The sequence below is a fragment of the Anopheles coluzzii genome, chromosome 2 (assembly GCF_943734685.1).
Source record: "Anopheles coluzzii chromosome 2, AcolN3, whole genome shotgun sequence".
In the NCBI taxonomy this organism is placed as follows: Eukaryota; Metazoa; Arthropoda; class Insecta; order Diptera; family Culicidae; genus Anopheles; species Anopheles coluzzii.
In genome coordinates this window covers 91,077,721-91,095,757 of record NC_064670.1, presented here as the reverse complement: position 1 = coordinate 91,095,757, position 18,037 = coordinate 91,077,721, and the positions used below count along the sequence as shown (strand labels likewise).

At 44.1% G+C, this 18,037-nt stretch overlaps 1 protein-coding gene and 1 pseudogene across 1 annotated transcript; both read left to right on the top strand.

Moving 5' to 3' along the window:
* The first annotated feature begins 8,488 nt into the window (after positions 1 to 8,488).
* On the top strand, positions 8,489 to 10,078 carry LOC120949261 (chitinase-3-like protein 1). The gene is made up of 2 exons (XM_040366448.2): positions 8,489 to 8,625; positions 8,690 to 10,078. The coding sequence occupies exons 1-2, from the start codon at positions 8,553 to 8,555 to the stop codon at positions 10,048 to 10,050; spliced, it is 1,434 nt and encodes a 477-aa protein (XP_040222382.2). The 5' UTR covers positions 8,489 to 8,552; the 3' UTR covers positions 10,051 to 10,078.
* Positions 10,079 to 14,430: 4,352 nt separating this feature from the next.
* LOC120950985 (chitinase-3-like protein 1) lies at positions 14,431 to 16,133 on the top strand (annotated as a pseudogene).
* The last annotated feature ends 1,904 nt before the right edge of the window (positions 16,134 to 18,037 follow it).

Sequence of the window (18,037 nt, the reverse complement as noted above, 5' to 3'; positions counted from 1 at the left end):
ATTACTTTCCTTATATCCTTCTATAATCTGCAGTAGGACCAAAAGGTATTTGGTTCTGATTTGCTTCATTATATTTAATGATAAAGTTAGGTTAGAATAGAAATTTACATATAAGATAAGTACATGAGCTGAAACTAAGACACACAGCTTCGTAATTCAAATGAAAGTTGATCAAAAGCACGTAGAATATATTTTTGTAGAATACACGAAATACGCTACACTAGGCACCTATGGAGCCGCATGTGTCTGTTTTTAGAAAAAGTTGATGTGAAAAAACTTCAATAAAATTCGCGTTCGCAAACTTTCGCAGAATATTTCTTCACAGATTGATAGTATATATATTATACTATGATGTGACATATATGAGACAACGCCACTCTACGCCACTTTTATAATGGCATCAAGTCAAAAATTAAAATTATGAAAATTTTCAGGAGGTTTCTTCAGTTATTATCGTATATTTTTGCATAAAATTAATTTAGCTCAAAATTTTTCTTGTGTTTATAAAGCTGACTAAATATCCTTTAGAAAATGTCTAAATTTATCAAAATCGGTTCATATTTGAAAAAGTTACAAAGGTTTTAAGTTTTCCAAAAAAGTGAAGATTTTTCTGCGTTTTTTTAACAAATCTCGACTTTGAAAGGTGTTTTCTAGAGAACTAGAACAGATAAAGAGCTCATATTTGCTATTTTTCTTAGTTTAACCCTTAGTATTAAAACCTATTATTTGGAATTGCGCTATTACAAAGTTGATTTTTTGAATTTCATCCCGGCAAATGCCCATTGTGCAATGACTGCATCAATCTTCAACACGCCATCAACCTATTTAGCAATGGTGCCGTGATAATGCAATGGTGCTATGTATCGAAAAATGTCGTGTTTTGTCTTTTTACCGTTCTCGGTCTTGCATACGATTCAACTACCAGATCGATAACATATCCGTTGAACGCACCGATACATTCCGCGACCTTGGGATCATTCTCGACACACGTTTAACATTTAACGATCACCTAGAGAATATAGTGTCTAGAGGGAACCAACTACTGGGTTGGATTATTCGATCAACGCAAGGTTTCCGCAATCCTATGACCATAAAAACCATGTACTGTGCCTACGTTCGATCTGTGTCAGAATATGGCAGTATTGTTAGTGACCCCTGTACCGAACAATGGAATAACCGAATCGAGGCCATCCAAAGAAAAGCGACTAGATATGCTGTAAGACTCTTACCATGGCGACAGGGCGATGTGTTACCGTCATACCATTCCCGGTGTCTGCTTTTAGGGATTCAGTCGTTGAAAAAGCGCCGTGAGATAGCTAAATGCCTTTTTATATCAGGACTACTTAACCACCATATTGATGCTCCTACTCTATTAGCTACGATAGAATTTAACGCGCCATCTAGGAATCTACGTACACGTCAATTCATATCCGTCCCTCGTTATAGAACTCGTTTTGGCCAGTCTGATCCTATGTCAGCTATGTGTCGAACTTTCATAAATAACTTTGATTTATTTGATTTCAACGTGCCACAGAATGTTTTTAGCGATAGACTCAGGATACAACTTACGTAATAATTTTATTTTCAAAATACATTTTCTATTCTTGTGCACCTGTTCTCCCCGATCGATTTATGTACCTTACATAGTCTATAAGCACTAATTTAAGTACATTCATGTAGGATCTTCAAGATCCCGATGAATTAATCAATAAACATATAAACAAATGTCATCGGTTGCGGAGTAAGGTGGTAGGAATCCAAAAGAATATCTAGCGGTAAACCGTCAGACTCTGATGATTCACGATGATGATGATGATGATAACGTTCACGGCGCTCGCGCAGCTGGTTCACGTGGCTTCTTATGGTCTTTCTATCGACTGTCCTGACGGTGTACATTACGTTTCCAATGCGGCTAACAATGGTCCCAGCTGTCCAACTCCAACCGTTGCGAGAGTAACACTTAGCATATACCAGGTCGGACGGGCGAAATTCCCTGAGTTTCGCTGCTACTGGACTGTCTGTTAACCCTCCGGCGAGTGGTGGACGTAATAGGTTGTACGCATTGGTCTGCCAAACATTATCTCCGCTGGTGATTTTAGCCCTTCCAACACGGAGCTCGGAGTACTTTTGTAGGACAGTAGGAATGCATCCAGCGCCTATTGCATCGTTCTCCCATCGGCTGATATTTTCTTAACGGTCCGCTTTAAAGTATCAACGAACCTTTCAACCTGCCCGTTAGACTGCGGATGATAGGGTGCCGTCGTTATGTGCTCGATGCCGTTCTGGAAGCAAAAAAACTTAAAATCTTCGCTCGTAAACTGCGTACCGTTATCAGATACTAGAGTGGTTGGAACACCGAACCGGGCGAATATTCCGCGTAAGATGCCGATGGTTGCTGCGGATGTAGTGCTGCTCGTTCGAAATACTTTAGGCTACTTCGTGAACGAATCTACTACGAAGAGGTAGAAATCTCCATCTAGTGGACCAGCATAGTCCACATGAATGCGCTGCCATGGACCTGCAGCTTTTGGCCAAGGAACGGGGCTTGAGTGAGGGGGTGATCGTGCAACTGCTTGGCACGCGTTACATGTTTTGACCCATTGCGTGATGTTAGCGTCCAAGGGTGGCATTTCATCCGTTGTATGCCAGGATGACCGTGGTGTATTTGTTGCAGACATTGCTGTTGTAGAACTCGAGGAATCACCACCCTCTTCCCGAACAAAATACAGCCATCAACGGTTGATAAAGCATCCTTACGTGCGAAGAAACGAGACAATTCCCCTGTGTAGGTTGCATTACTGGGCCATCCTTCACGTATGTAATGCACGAGCTTTTGCAGTAAGGGGTCTTTCCGTGTTTCTCTGATAAGGTCTGCAAAATGAAGTGGAGTGTTATGAAGCGCACTTACCACCATTGCTTTGATCTCTGTTTCTATGCATGCGATCACGGTGTCTTCTTCAGGTTTGGCTTGTGTGTTGATTGGGCGCGAAAGCAAATTAGCGTTTCCGAAGTCGTCGATGCGTACATACTCTATGCTGAAATCATACGCTAGAATAGTGAGTGCGAAACGCTGCAAACGGTTTGCGGTGACGGTCGGGATACCCTTCTTCGAGCCGAAAATATGAAGAAGAGGTCGATGGTCCGTTTGAAGAACAAAACGCCTGCCGAAGATCATTTTATGAAACTTTTTTACAGCGAAGATGATAGCCAAGCCTTCGCGTTCGATTTGGCTGTAATGACGCTCTGCTTCACTGAGGGCGCGGGAAGCATGTTGAATTACGCGCATTGCACCTCCAGGATACACGTGGCTCATCGTTGCGCCAAGGCCGATGGACGAAGCGTCTGCAGAAACGATTATCTGCATCATAGAGTGTTAGAAGTAGGTCGGACGATAGGAGAAATGACCTCACACCGGATATGTCTTTCGGTTCAGGGAGCTTCTTTATAAGCTCGATTTTTGACGGATCTGGTCATAACCCGTGGCTATCGATCACGTGTCCAAGGTACGTGATTTGCTGCTGTTTAAAAGCACATTTATCGGCTTGTATCGTAAATCCATATTCTTGAAGCCTGTTTAATACTTCTGCCAAATTTGTGTCATGTTCGTGTTCGTTACTTCCTCCTACGATGATATCGTCAAGATATCCTGATACGCCCTTAAGCCCTGCGAGCATTGTATCCATAAGTTGCTAGAAGGCGGCAGGAGCAACTTTGATGCCGGGCGGCAGGCGGTTGTAGTGGTACAAGCCTCTATGCGTATTTATGGTAAGTAGCGGTCTGTATTGAGGCTCGATTTCGACTTGGAGAAAGGCGTCCGTTAAGTCGATTTTGCTGAACATGGTGCAGTTGGACAGCCTTGAAAATATGTCCTCTGGGAGTGGTAACGGGTAATCATGTGGTGTTAGCGCTTCGTTCAACCCAGTGGAATAATCTCCACATAGCCGAATTTTCCCGTTTGCATTCTTAACCACTACTACCGGTGCTGATCATTCAAAAAACTTTACAGGTGTTATTATGCCCAACTTTTCTAGCCTATCAAGCTCTAGATTTACAGGCTCTTGCATAGCGTATGCAACGGGTCTTTTTGGACGAAAGACTGGACGGCAGTTGTCTTTCAGCGTCAAGGTAATCCCTGCCTTTTTACATAGGCCTATTCCTTGAAAGACTGTTGGGAACCGTTCTTGCCATTGCTTCGGCGTGGTAGACGTACCTGTAACGTGGCAGCAAAAACTGTCCATCGGAACCGACCATAAAGCAAACGCGTCGATAACATCAGCATCTAAAAGTAACAAACGCGATTTCGAGACGCGAATCACGGTTTGCTTTGCCTGTCCATTCACTTCGACAGTGCACGGAAACTCTCCTTCCAGGGATAGGTTAGCACCTGAGGCGGTTCTAGCGATTACGGATGGTGCTGCTAACTGGGGACTGTCGATGAGCTTCCACGTTGTGTGATCTATCGTCGGCGTCGTCGATCCTTGCCGCGTCCTTCTGGAACAGGTCGAGATAGCGTGAAAACCAGCTTTTGAAGGTTATACCAGTATCCTTGTTGTATTGAAACTCTGAAATGTGGTGAGACAGAGTATCAATTATTTGTTCAGGCTGCAAGGTGGTGGGTGGGGCGCATTGGCTCTGCATGCGCGCGTGCAGAAAATCGTTAAGCAGCTGATGCTGTTGTGCCATTTGCTGTTGAAGCAAATTCATCATTTGCAGCATCGTTGCACTATCCGCACTGCTAATGATGGCTGATGACGCGTTGATTAGCGATGGCGTCGACGTAGGCTGCGATGCCGGCTGGATTATCGTCGGCGGTATTACTGATGCTCCTTCTCGATGCGCGAAATTTGGCATGGACACGCCTGGTACGCTGGCACGATTTTGCGATAATCGGCGCGGGTCAACGTCCGCAAAAACATCCACCTGGTTTGTGTCAGCTTGCTCCATCTTACGACGCTTGCGACACGGTGGTCTTATGTTTGATACACTTGCACACGTTAAATTGAACACACGTTAAACTAAATTGTCCTCGTCGCCACTTTTACGTTCGCCGTGTGATATGTGGCCGGATAAGTGTATACGACACAACGTAAATTAGATTACAATAAATAAACTTAATTTATTTCCGCCTTGTAATAACACCACACCACATTCGTTGCTACCCAACAGTCAAAAGCCGAAGATTTTATATTGACCTTTCACTTTTTCTATCTGTCTCTCGCTCTAATTTGAGCGATTTTCCCCTGATGAGTGTCCCCGAGCCTCCTCGTGTGGTTGTTGTTGTTGGAAGTTCAAACCGAAACCCCTTCGTGCGCTGCCAAAATCAGCGAAGAACGAAATCGAGTGGCTCAAGCGAAAAAACGAAAAAAAAATGACGAACGAGTGTGCTGTGTAGAGATGGGTTCCGCGGATCGCACCCACGGTTCCGTTCCGGTTCCGGCAAGTATGATACCGATTCCGATTCCAGAGAGAAGGAATCGCTAGTTCCACCGGAATCGTCCGGAATCGTCGGAATCGTCCGGAATCGTCGGAACAGTCGGAATTGACCGGAATTGGCTGGAATCGCCCGGAATCGACTGGAATCGTCCGGAATCGTGCGGAATCGTAGTCAATCGATAGTAGTGAATAGTAAAGCCGATTCCGATCGATTCCGACTGTTCCGACGATTCCAGACGATTCAAGTTCACGTTCCGGCCGCCGCGCATATGTCAATGCTGTCTGTCGTACATTTAAGCCAGGAATGTCGCGCACTGAGTTCCTCAATATCGTTCGATATGGACGCTAGCATCTTGTGTTACTGTTTGTATCTATTTGTATTAGGTTATGTACTGAATAAATGACATGAAATGAAATGGAATTCCGACGATTCCAGACGATTCCGGGCGATTCCGGGCGATTCCGGGCGATTCCGGGCAATTCCGGGCGATTCCGAGCGATTCCGGACGATTCCGGGCTATTCCGACGATTCCGGGCGATTCCGACGATTCCAGACGATTCCGGACGATTCCGGGCGGTTCCGGCTTGTCGGATTGAACCTACCCTTCGGAACTAGGTCCGTAATTTGTTGGAATCGTCCGGACCCAGTTCCGCTTTTTTGTGCGTTTTGCCCAACTCTAGTGCAGTGACAATAACACACACACACACACGCACAAGGCGACACCCGAAATCTGGTGCGATACCGGCTTTCAGTGGAGCAAGTACACACATGCACACATTTGGCCACACCAGCGCTCTGTTCTAGTGCAGGTAGTTTTCTGCAGTCCACGGAGATACTACACACAGCCACGCACTTGGCGATACACGCTGTGTGGTGGACGTTCAGAATTCAGTGGTGCAAATACACACATGCATACACTTGGCGACACACGCTCTGCTGTGCGGTGAGATTTGTGTTCTGTGTCCAGTGGTGCAAATACCCAAGCGCCACAGATTAAGCTTAAACGACTGGAAAATTGAATATCCATAGAAAAAAAATGAAAGCCCCACAGCTTCATTGGTTTGATCAATAGATGGCGTATTACAACTCATCATTATATTGCTATCCTATTCTTGCAATGTGTTTCGACAAGTTTCATCTAATCATGACCTATATAGCCTTCTCACTTTCTGAGCAAAAACCCATATGAATGGTCGTGTGGTCAGATACGTGGGTATCAACACCAACGACCATTACTCAAATCTCACTTGCTTCAGGTGCTGGTGGTGTCGGTTGGAGTTTAGTATTTAAACAATCGTATCGCCGTTCTAGTTCTAGCGATGTATTATAACTTCAATGCGAAACCATACAACAGTATAGAGGAAATGAGAAAGCTCTCCTCCAAGCGATGAAGCTCAACTGGTTGGGGTATCCCACCAACAGAGAGCGCCACCAGCTTTTTCGCTATTTTTAGAATGCATGAGTCGTTTGCCGTCTGCTAAACGAAGTCTTTCTATATTCCGTTTAGGTAGAGAACTTGAGTCGTTTAGAAGCCGTTTAGTGGTCGTTTAGTGGATTTGTGGCACTTGGGTATACACACACACGCACTTGGCTACACACGCAGTACGGCGCGGTTGGCTTGGCAGAAGCGCATACACACATTCACGCAGTAGGCTTCACTTTCAGTCCAGTGAGGTTGGTGCTTGTGTGGTGTTTCAGCGCTTGGCGGATAAACCCCGTAAAAAATGGAGTTTTGTTTAATTTGAGGTAAGTAAAAGTGATTAAAATTATCAACCAACATCCCCCCTTCTAATTAATATAATTTTTCTTCCATTTCATGTGTTTTTCACGGCGAACGGAGACAACAAAACCTGTGTTTGTGATGTGCAAATGTTGGTGCAAATGACGGGTACAGTGGAAAGATGACAACCATGATCAACAGCGGTGGAGTGCAGAAAGTACGGTGAAAATGTTGCGTTTTATTCACGGAACAGTTGATAAAAGTGTTTTTAATATAATGTGCCATAATTTGTGTAATTTGCGAAGTGATGACCGTGTGTGAAATAGTTGTTAGTGCGTCTCATTAAACCGATTTATTTGCTTAAATAAATCAAATTGTTCTACTACATGTGTGTGACACTGTTTCATTTTGGAAAGAAAATCTGGCAAAAAGGGGGAGGGGGCTATTTTAACGAAGGGTCGTGCCGAACCCCGTTTGGGTTTTGCTTCGGCTTCGGGTTTGCTTCGGCTTCGGGACCCGACGGATCACTTGAAAAATTTCGCCAACTCAGCTTCAAAGTCAGCTTCAAATTCAGCGGATCTCTGAGTGCTGGTGACCGGTGGGTCGCCAATTCAAGTTCTTATTCAAGCACGTATTCAAAGGATCTCTGAGTGCTGGTGACCGGTGGGTCGTGCCCATCAACCGGCGAGAGAAAACATCTCGCGGAGAGGGCGCGTGAGTGCCCTGCACGTACGCACCCAACACTGATATTTACACTTAACCTCTTCAACTCCCTTCTCCAATATTTCTAAGCTAACTAAACACGAAGAGATAGAATCGCAACGATCGTTTTCAATTACGTGATGGTTTTTGGAACGCCTAAATGGCAATTGATTCGTGATTAGAGCTCACTGCTTGTACAGCTTATACAGTTGCCGTACTTGTTTTCTTCTGATGGATTTGTGCCAATGAGTTAATAATGTTGAACAATTTAGTCTACACAGGCTAAATGCGACGGTTGACGATCACACACCAGATCATAGGTCACTTTAGTTATTGGCGAAATGAAACCAACATTCTTACGACCACTTCAATCGTAATTCGCGTAATTCCCATCGACCGTACACTTTCGCTTACCAACATCAACTGAGAGAGTTTCCGCGAGGGTTTCTTTCAAACCATCTGCCACTCTTCGCATCGACCTGTATTTGTCTCTAGCCGTACTATCCCGCGTATCTGGAGATGAATGTTTGTACAGTTGTTGCCGAATGTGTTATTCGTTGTTGTTGCTCTTTTTCGAGCGTACCCACGATCGAAAGTGGTATAAAAGAGGCATCCCAATTTCGGTAGTTCTATCGAAGTTTCCACTCGACCAAGAGCTTGTTAGCTAAGTGTCGGGATTGCCGAAGTAGAGAAAAAATGGGTCGTTCTGTTCCACTGTGGTCAATTCTACTGGTGGCTGCCTGTTCCCTGCTGGCAGTAGTCGAAAGCAGTAAGTATGGCCTCTCATCATCGCATCGGAGCTACTCTATCGGCGATCGTTCCCAACCTTGCAGGAGAAGTCGTGTGCTACTACGGAACATGGGCCGTGTACCGTCAGAACGGTGGAGGGTTCGATATCAATAATATCAACCCCGCACTGTGCACGCAGCTCGTCTACGCGTTCTTCGACGTCGGTCCGGACGGTTCGATTGTCCCGTTGGATGCAACCGTTGCCAGTGGGCAGTACAATATGCTGGCGAAGTTTAGCAATCTGAAGCAGAGGTATCCCGCTCTGAAAACGATAGCCGCCGTCGGAGGTTGGTCTGCGATCGACAACTTCACCCCGATGGCCACCAATGCTCAGCGACGTGCAACATTCGTCCGGAGTGTGGTAGCTTTACTGCAAAAGTATCGTTTCGACGGTTTGGACGTCGATTGGGAGTATCCCACTGATAAGGGCGTCTTTGTGCAGCTTTTAAGGGATCTGGCGGCCGCTTTCGCACCGAGCAAGTATCTGCTAACGGTGGCTGTTGGTGGTACCAGCTTCGAAGCCATCAATCGGTACGATATTCCGGCCATAGCGAGCATCGTCAACTTCATCAACCTGATGACGTACGACCTGCAGGGGGATTATGGCGTCACTCGACACCAAGCCGCCCTCTACCCGGGATCGGCCGCACTGGACAATTCGGACTATAAGCGTGCGCTGAACGCGGAAGCTGTGATTACCTATTGGCTGAGTAAGGGTGCGCCTGCAAGCAAACTCAACTTGGGCATCCCATTGTATGGACGTACCTTCAAGCTGACCAACCCAGTCGTGAACGGTGTCGGTGCACCGGTCAGTGGTGTCGGCACTAAAGGTCCAATCACGCAGGAAGAAGGGATACTCGCCTACTACGAAATTTGTTCATCTCCCACGCTGACCCGCAAGCAGTACGACTCGGCACAGGTGGGCGCGTTCGCTTCCGGGGGCGGTGAGTGGGTCAGCTACGATAGTGTGGAAAGTATTGGGCAGAAGTGTAACGTGATTGCAAAGTACGGACTCGGTGGTGGTATGGTGTGGGCGATCGACATGGACGATTTTGCCGGCAAATGTGGCTCCAAATTTCCGCTGATGACTGCACTGAATAACTGTGTGAACAGAAATGGGGCAGTTGCTCTAGCTCCTGCTCCAACTCCTGCCCCAACGACAGTACGTCCTGCTACGGCCACGACCGCTCGACAGATAGTTACCACGACAACCACCAAACCCGTCACACCCAGTTCCGGCGTATTCGTTTGTCCCCGTGATGGTTACTTCCGCGATCCGCGCAATTGCGCCAAGTTCTACAGATGTTATGACGGTGGTCGACAAGCGTTGTACGACTGTCCGGGTGGATTGTGCTTCAACGAAGCTATCACTGCTTGCGATTGGCCTTACAATGTCAAATGTTAATCTGTTTAGCAAATAAATAAATAAACTCGATATATTTATCAATAATTCATTTGTCTTTTTTTCTTATTTATTGAGTATGAATGGATATCTTTGTTGGGAGCAAGGTCATCCATCGTGTCCAGTACAGTCCTTTATGTACGAAAATGACCGGGCGTCTCCACAAATACGGGGTTGCTCTGTTGAAGCACTGCAATATTGTGCCACATTTAAACGTCCTGTAGAGTAGATCGTCGTCTACTGCTGACAAAACTGATTAAATTAGGTCGATAGTTTTACGCAGATCATGCATACGATCATATCGAGTCAGGACGAACCACAACGTCTCCTCGCTAATCACTTGTCAGTCATTGTTTTTATTCACTAGCGACTGAATCTGTGTGTTAACCACTCGCCAGCCGTATGAATTAGCTGTTGAAAAATATTAATAGTCGATTAAATACAAAACTCTAAGTGGCATTATTTGTGCTGAAAATGAAAAAGAGCAGTTGTTGTTTGTATGCGTTTTTTGAGAATCTGGGCTGATTATCTTGCTTCGCCTGTTGAACTCATCTTAAATTAAAATCTTACTTTCCCGTCTAAAAGATCCTGTCCATGGAGACTTTTGGAACCATCCTCTATAAGTCAACCCAGATCCTGACGTACGCTGATGGTATTAGAAATCATTGGTCTGCGGGAGGAGAACCTCGGATTGCATATAAACGTGGCAAAGACCAAACTGATGGTGGCAACATCAGCGGCCCTACCAATAAATAATCAGAATCTACGCCGGCGTGATGTACAGAGGTGAACGTACCTTAGAAGTCGTCTCACAATTCACCTATCTTGGGTCAAAGGTTAGCAACGACAATAGCATGGAAGCTGAGTTGCGCGCAAAAATGCTGGCTGCCATCCGGTCATTCTACAGCCTGTGAATTCAGTTAACCTCAAAGAATCTGCCGCGATGGACGAAACTGGGACAATATAGCACCTATATAGTACCGATACTCACATACGCCGTGACCTCACTGTCGTGCAGCATATTCAGCTCGCCAGGCTCCGGTGGGCTGGCCATGTTGTACGCATGGAAACGGATGACCAAACCCGTAAAGTCTTTTTAGGCCATCAACAAAGACCAGAGCGGGCGCGGTAGGCCGGATATGTAAAGTATGTAAAGTTGTTGTAAACTTACAAAAATCAGTCATATGCCTTTTTAAAGTCATGGCTTCTAGGCCAATTATCTTGCCTAGCATGTATAAAACAAGAAATTTTACTCAGCGTTTTTTGTACAATAAAATTAAAGAACACATAGCATTTGTTTCTATCTGCGTGACAAATATCACATACATATCATATCCCAGTATTCAGCTCTTCAAATCTTCAATTACCACTTTTTCAAGCGTAATCGTTAGTGTGAATTCGATTTTCACCTCAGCATTGTTTTCATAACAATTGCTTTACATGTAGCGTCATGTTGTGCATGCATTTTACACTTTCCACATTAATGAAATGATGAAAACATTGAACATCAACATTGTAAACATTTATTAAAAAAAAAATTAAATAAGAAACCGATGGGAATTTTTATCTAGACAGTCCAGCGTCATCTACCGACGGATAGCGAAAGCTTTTCAAACGCTTTTGAATAGTGGTGTGCATTGAGTTGGTTCTTGCATGTAAGCATGCAGACCGCGATCTTTCAGATCAACCCAAGCAGGTACACTCTGGACCAGGAAGCCTTGCTTTCAGCGTTATTTACGTTCCTGGATCTGGACCGGCTGCTCACAAAATTATTTTTGCTCCGGCCTCATCTTTACTTCAATAGGCGCGGTTTGTTGTATAAAAAGCAAGAAGGTTCAATCTGATCCTGCTTCTCTCATCCTTATTTGCAATCCAATAATCGTAGTAGTTTCCGTCTCTTTTGCTTCTTTCTAGCATGGATATATAAATCTATCAGGCGTATTCTATTCTTATAATCGAGTCGTCTCGAGGTCGAGTCGATGAATTTTGTGTGTTCATTTGTATGGAAAATATTACTTTGGAGTTCATTTTTTCGACTCGAATCGAATCCAGTTTAGAATAGAATAATCCTGTATAACTATACTCTTATTCTCTCTATATATAGAGAGAGATAACGGTATGAGTTTTGTGCTAGGAAGGCATAAAAGCACTGTAATGTAGGGTGGGATGGGCAGTTGATAAATTGAATTCGAAGAGTGAAATATACAGAAGTGGTAATTTATAAGTTTATACAAGGGGTTTATATATTATTATTGGAACATTCGTGACAATGAAAGAAATGCTATGTTGGACGCTACGCTTAATTTAGTTTGATTTTGGATTGCATCTTCAATGAAGCAGTTGGACTTGTATCTGTGATAATAAGTCATTTTTGTACTAGTTACGATATATATCATTTCGAATCTTGTTTAAAATGGTCAATTTACTTGTAAAACATGATTTTAAGCATCGGAAATCCAGATGACGCCTCTGTAAACCGTTTTTACAGTGCTTTTCATATGTTAGAAATATTTTGGCACACAATACAGAGACATTCGGCCCAATAACAAGGCTGAACAAGGGGATCATTGCGTCATACTCTAGGTGTTGGTCTTCATACGCTAGAGAAAGTCTTTATATTTGGTGCCAAAGTCTTTCTCACGAGCGAAAACTCTGTATCCCTTGTTTTTTTTAATTTAAACCACTAATAACACAAAAGTAGTTAAAAAAATAAAATAAAAACAATTTAAAAACACGTTTTACGGCAAATTTTGATTTGAATTTTAATTCATTAAAAATGCGTTTTTAGATGGTTTTTATTTTGTTTTTATTTTTTTTAGTCAAGCTTAACTAGTTTTATTTATTTATTTATTTATTTATTTATTTAATTAAATTGTCCGCCTAAGGCTTAACAATATGTTGCTTAAAAACTAAGGAGAGGAAGGAATGTACGGGTTAACAAATTATGGAGTGGGAAGGGTGATAGTGTTGCGAAGGAGGGAGCGGAAACGGGAGGGTGGGATATGGTAGTCGAAGAGATCGGAGTGGTCGTTGAAGGTGGCCAATGCTCGTAGGAGTGGGTCATTTTGGCCGTAACGGGTTCGGCGAAATTCTATGTAGAGGGGAGCTCTGGGGCGTAAGGGTCGAGACGGAACATAAAGGGGTATACGCGACAAGAGAGATGGGGAATCAAGATCAGAGGAGAGAAGATTGGCAACAAAAAGGGACTGGATGATAGAATGTCTGACTTGGATAGGTTCCAAACTAAGCAGGCGACAACGGACATGATATGGAGGAATAGACGACTGATCGGGAAGGAAGCGACGAATGGCGATACGGGTAAATTTTCGTTGGACTTTCTCTAGCCTTGCCATGGCAGTGATACCGGGTGGTGACCAAACGACTGCAGCGTATTCAAGAGTGGGACGTACCCAACAGCAGTACAAGGACTTAAGGCACATTGGATCTCTTATCTCGGATGATAAACGAAGGATTAATCCAAGAGCTTTGTTGGCTTTTTTTTTGTTTGAAAAGATAGAGTGATAGTATTACAGATTTTTCTTAACTAACAAACACAATTTTTTTAATCCGAGATATTTTTTTTACTTCCAACCGCCCTTACCCCACTGTACGCTTTCTTTTGCTGAGGGCTCGTCAAATAAAAAAAAAGAAAAAATTTCAAAACCGTTTCCTCTAACTACTATTCTAAACAATAACTAGATAGTTTTTTTTTTAAATTCTACACACTATTTTTCTTTTTATAACCAATTTATGTGGATTATAGTGCAATCGTTCTAATAATAAAAGTATTAAAGCGTATTAGTGTATTGCATTGCAGTGCAAAACTGAACGCTTTAAAAAAATTCGCTCCGTTCCTCAATGTTCGGATTTCTGGTTCCACTACAAAGATTTGATTATCCAAACATTCAAATTAAATTTGTCAAAAATTAAATTTACCATTTGGTCTGTAAGCTTGTGTTTTTATCAGTACAATGATTTCAAGATTTGAACAGCCATGTTTACCACTGAGCTTTTAAATGCTATTTCAAATGCGTTTTCCTCCGTTCTGGGATAAAATCAAACCATCTGCCACTATATGTGCAGCTTCCTGTTTACCTTTGCCGGTACACCGTACGAGCCAAAGCCAGGCAGACACAAAATCTGTGACGTCAATTGGATATTTGAACAGATGAGTTGCTGCAGCTGGCACGGCTCTGGTTCAACGCGTGTATAAAAGAGGTCGCGATCTGTTTGTGGTAGTTCTACGTTTTTGGTAAAGCTTCCAAGAAAAATGGCTCACTCTGTGTCGCTGTGGTTTATTCTACTGGTGGCTGCCTGTTCTCTGCTTTCAGCAGTCGATAGCAGTAAGTATGGCCTCTCATCACCGCATCGGAACAGCTCTAACGGCGATCGTTCCTTGCAGGAGAAGTCGTGTGCTACTACGGATCCTGGGCCTCGGGTTATGTGGCCAGGGGAAAGTTCGATGTCGAAAATATCAATCCCGCACTGTGCACGCAGCTCGTCTACTCATTCTACAACATCAAACCAGACGGAACGATTGTTATTCCCAACGAAGCGGCCTTCTCGGAGGCTACGATCCTCAAGTTGAACGATCTGAAGAAGACCAATCCCGCCCTGAAAACGTTGGCCGCCATCGGTGGCTATAATGCAGGCACCGAAAGCTTCTCCAAGGTAGCCAAAACCCCGGAGCTGCGTACCACATTCGCCCGAAATGCGGCAGCTTTTCTCAAAAAGTATCGATTCGATGGTATGGACATCGATTGGGAGTATCCCGTTGCGGATGATAAAGTCAACTTTGTGCCGTTTCTCAAAGAGCTTTCGACCGCATTCTCGTCTAGCAAGTATCTGCTGACGGTGGCAGTTGGTGGTACCAGCTTCGAAGGCAACGATCGGTACGACATTCCGGCCATATCGAAAGTGGTCAACTTCATCAACCTGATGACGTACGACATGCAGGGCAATTATGGCGTCACTCGACATCATGCTCCACTTAAGCAGGGATCGGCCGCACTGGACAATTCGGACTATAAGCGTGCGCTGAACGCGGAAGCTGTGATTACCTATTGGCTGAGTAAGGGTGCGCCTGCAAACAAGCTCAACTTGGGCATTCCCTTCTACGGACGTTCCTTCAAGCTGGCCAAACCAACCGTGGACGGTGTCGGTGCACCGGTTAGTGGTGTCGGAACTCCAGGACCAGTCACGAGACAGGCAGGATCACTGGCATACTACGAAATTTGTAATTCCTCTATGCTGACCCGCTAACAGTACGATTCGGTACAGGTTGGCGCGTTCGCATCCGGTGGCGGTGAGTGGGTCAGCTACGACAGTGTGGAAAGCATCGGGCAGAAGTGTGACGTGATTGCAAAGTACGGGCTTGGCGGCGGTATGGTGTGGGCGATCGATATTGTCGACTTTACGGGGAAGTGTGGTCCCAAGTTTGCGCTGCTAGCTGCACTAAACGGCTGTGTTAATAGAAAAGCGCCGTCCGCTACACCTGCTACGCCCAGTACACCCATAACACCCAGTACACCTGCTACACCCAGTACGCCGGTCGTAAAACCCCCGTCGGGCCAAACCGGACCATTTGTTTGTACACGCGACGGTTACTTCCGCGATTCGCAAAATTGTACAATGTACTATAGATGTTATAACGGTGGCCGGGTGGAACATGGCAACTGTCCGGGTGGATTGTACTTCAACGAGCGACTATCCATCTGCGATTATCCGTCCAATGTGAAATGCTAATGTGGCATGGAGCAACGCTCAATTTAATCTGTGGATTTGCCATCGTAGCTGGACTTTGGCAAATTTTATAAACTTAAAAACAAAAGAGGAAAAAAATAAATCTTCAGAACATTTTTAGGGCAGTCCTCTATGTACATGAATGACCAGGCGTCTCCACAAGTAAAGGGATTTCGAATTTCCATTCGTTCTAAAACATAAATCCAAACAACGTAATTGGAAGATCAACAGTACAATGCAAATTTAACAGTCAAATTACATACTCTGTAGGAGAACACTATCAGGATAAATGAAGAAACAATTTGGCCATGCTGATTTTGAGATCAACGCATCGTACGTTTTGATTTAAGACAATACTCTCGAAACAAACGAGTACCTCTAGGCATTTTGCTTCAAATTTTAACAAATTCTGTAGAACCCCAGCTGCCTTCCGATGGATTTTTTCAAGCAGAATATCCCTTTATCTAAATATTCATGTTTGAAACTTTAAGCGCCGCGTCATTGCGATCCATATGATGGATATTGCTCGCCGCTCAGCTTTTTATCCGACATTAGTGATTCCTTTTACGACTAAGGGATAAAAGAGAACGAGAACGATATGTGCTACACCGCTTATCGTAAAGAAACAAAAGAATAATAACAGTAGCTCTCTTGGGCTATGCGTACACTCAAAAACAGTGCGATATCAGGACGGCGGTTAAAATGTTTGGCAAATATTCACGGCTCACCGGACATATTGGCTGTTGGGCAGCTGCTAAGAAGAGAGAAATTACATTCGTATCCTTCCGTTCTCGCGTTATTTATAGGCTAGTTTCTGCATTATCAGTTTTTCATTCGTTTTTTTCTTTATCGTTCTATCATTCGTCTGTTACTTTAACGCGAAATTTTCGTTACTTGCAAAAAAATTGTAAATTGGCGAGTAAAAATTGTACTAAAATAATTGGTGAGGTCCTATCTGGGAAACTTCATTCGAGACTGGGAAAACTTTAGATACTTCATAAGTATTTTCACATATTTCATGAAATTTGAATGATTGAAGATGCTTTCCAAATAATGAAGCATATTTTACTAGTTGAATTAACGATCACAACATAAAGCTGTAATATGTTTGATGACTGTTACGGTCGCCATGTGGTATGTTTTGAGATAGTCACGGTATGTTCGATTTTGGGACGGTTGCCATGCAGTAACTTTGAACTCGCGTTGGTCAGGGTGGCCTTCGTCATCGTTTGCCGAATTAAGTAGAACTGAGGTGGATACTGTTTCGAAGCGGACGCTCGACACTTGATCGTCCAGGCGATCATAGAAACCTTTAGGAGGTTTCCCTTACTGGAAACGTTGGAGTTTAGAGGCCTTACCTTGGGCAGGGGGACATATCTAAACTCTTTAAATGAGAAGTCGATAGATATAGGATGGGCATAGTCCTATCCTGACAGTCCGAACGAATCTGACTTGCCATGATCGGAGTTGGTTTTATTTATATTCAAATGAAGTTAAGGGTTTCTCACATTTGGTTCCGGGTTGTATGTTGGAAAGTTATTGTTTTCACTAAGCTAGTTACGTTTGTCTTTTGTTGACAAGAACGATGGTTTTGGGTTTAATGCTTCTACTGTTCCTGCTTTGGGTTATAAAGCATAAACTGTTCCTGCTTATGTTGTACGTTTCGGTTGGTTCTGTTAAGTGTGTCACAATTGTTTTTATATGAACGGTGTGGCCTGAGCTCTTCCGGATGTGTATGGTATGATCTGATTTACTGAATGTGTTATAATGAATGTGTTACAATGGTGTAACTTGGCTTTCCAAAGTGTGTTACTATGTGTCTATGGCTGATAGTGTGTATTACAATATGTTCTGTATAGCAGATATGCTACAAAGCCATATTAGCTGTGCAATGGGATGGGATCCGAAGCCCCTCGAGGGTTAATACAGGCTCTCCCATCCAACTCCTATTCCGACACGTCCTCGTCGTGCAGAGTGGTAACGTGTGTCACCACATATCCAAGCTTGTATACAAGGGCTTGATCCAACCCCTTGGGCGGATGATGGCATATGGCAAACCAGGAGGGGGGTGGGTATCCCGGGAAACTGGGTGCCTGAACGTCGGGGGGGGGGGGGGGGGGCAACCCGACGCAAAACAAAACGGTCACGTGGGCGCGGGGCCAGTCGCCCAGTCCCATGAATCAACGACTACGGAAAGCCACAGAAATTCTAGAAACGGACATCCCGATACCGACCATACGCAATGCCC

What these genes read in the sequence shown, in the direction of transcription:
- LOC120949261 (XM_040366448.2), top strand. Translation starts at nt 8,553, where the DNA reads ATGGGTCGTTCTGTTCCACTGTGGTCAATTCTACTGGTGGCTGCCTGT. An exon ending in GCTGGCAGTAGTCGAAAGCA is followed by an intron (nt 8,626 to 8,689) that starts GTAAGTATGGCC and finishes CCAACCTTGCAG; the next exon opens with GAGAAGTCGTGTGCTACTAC.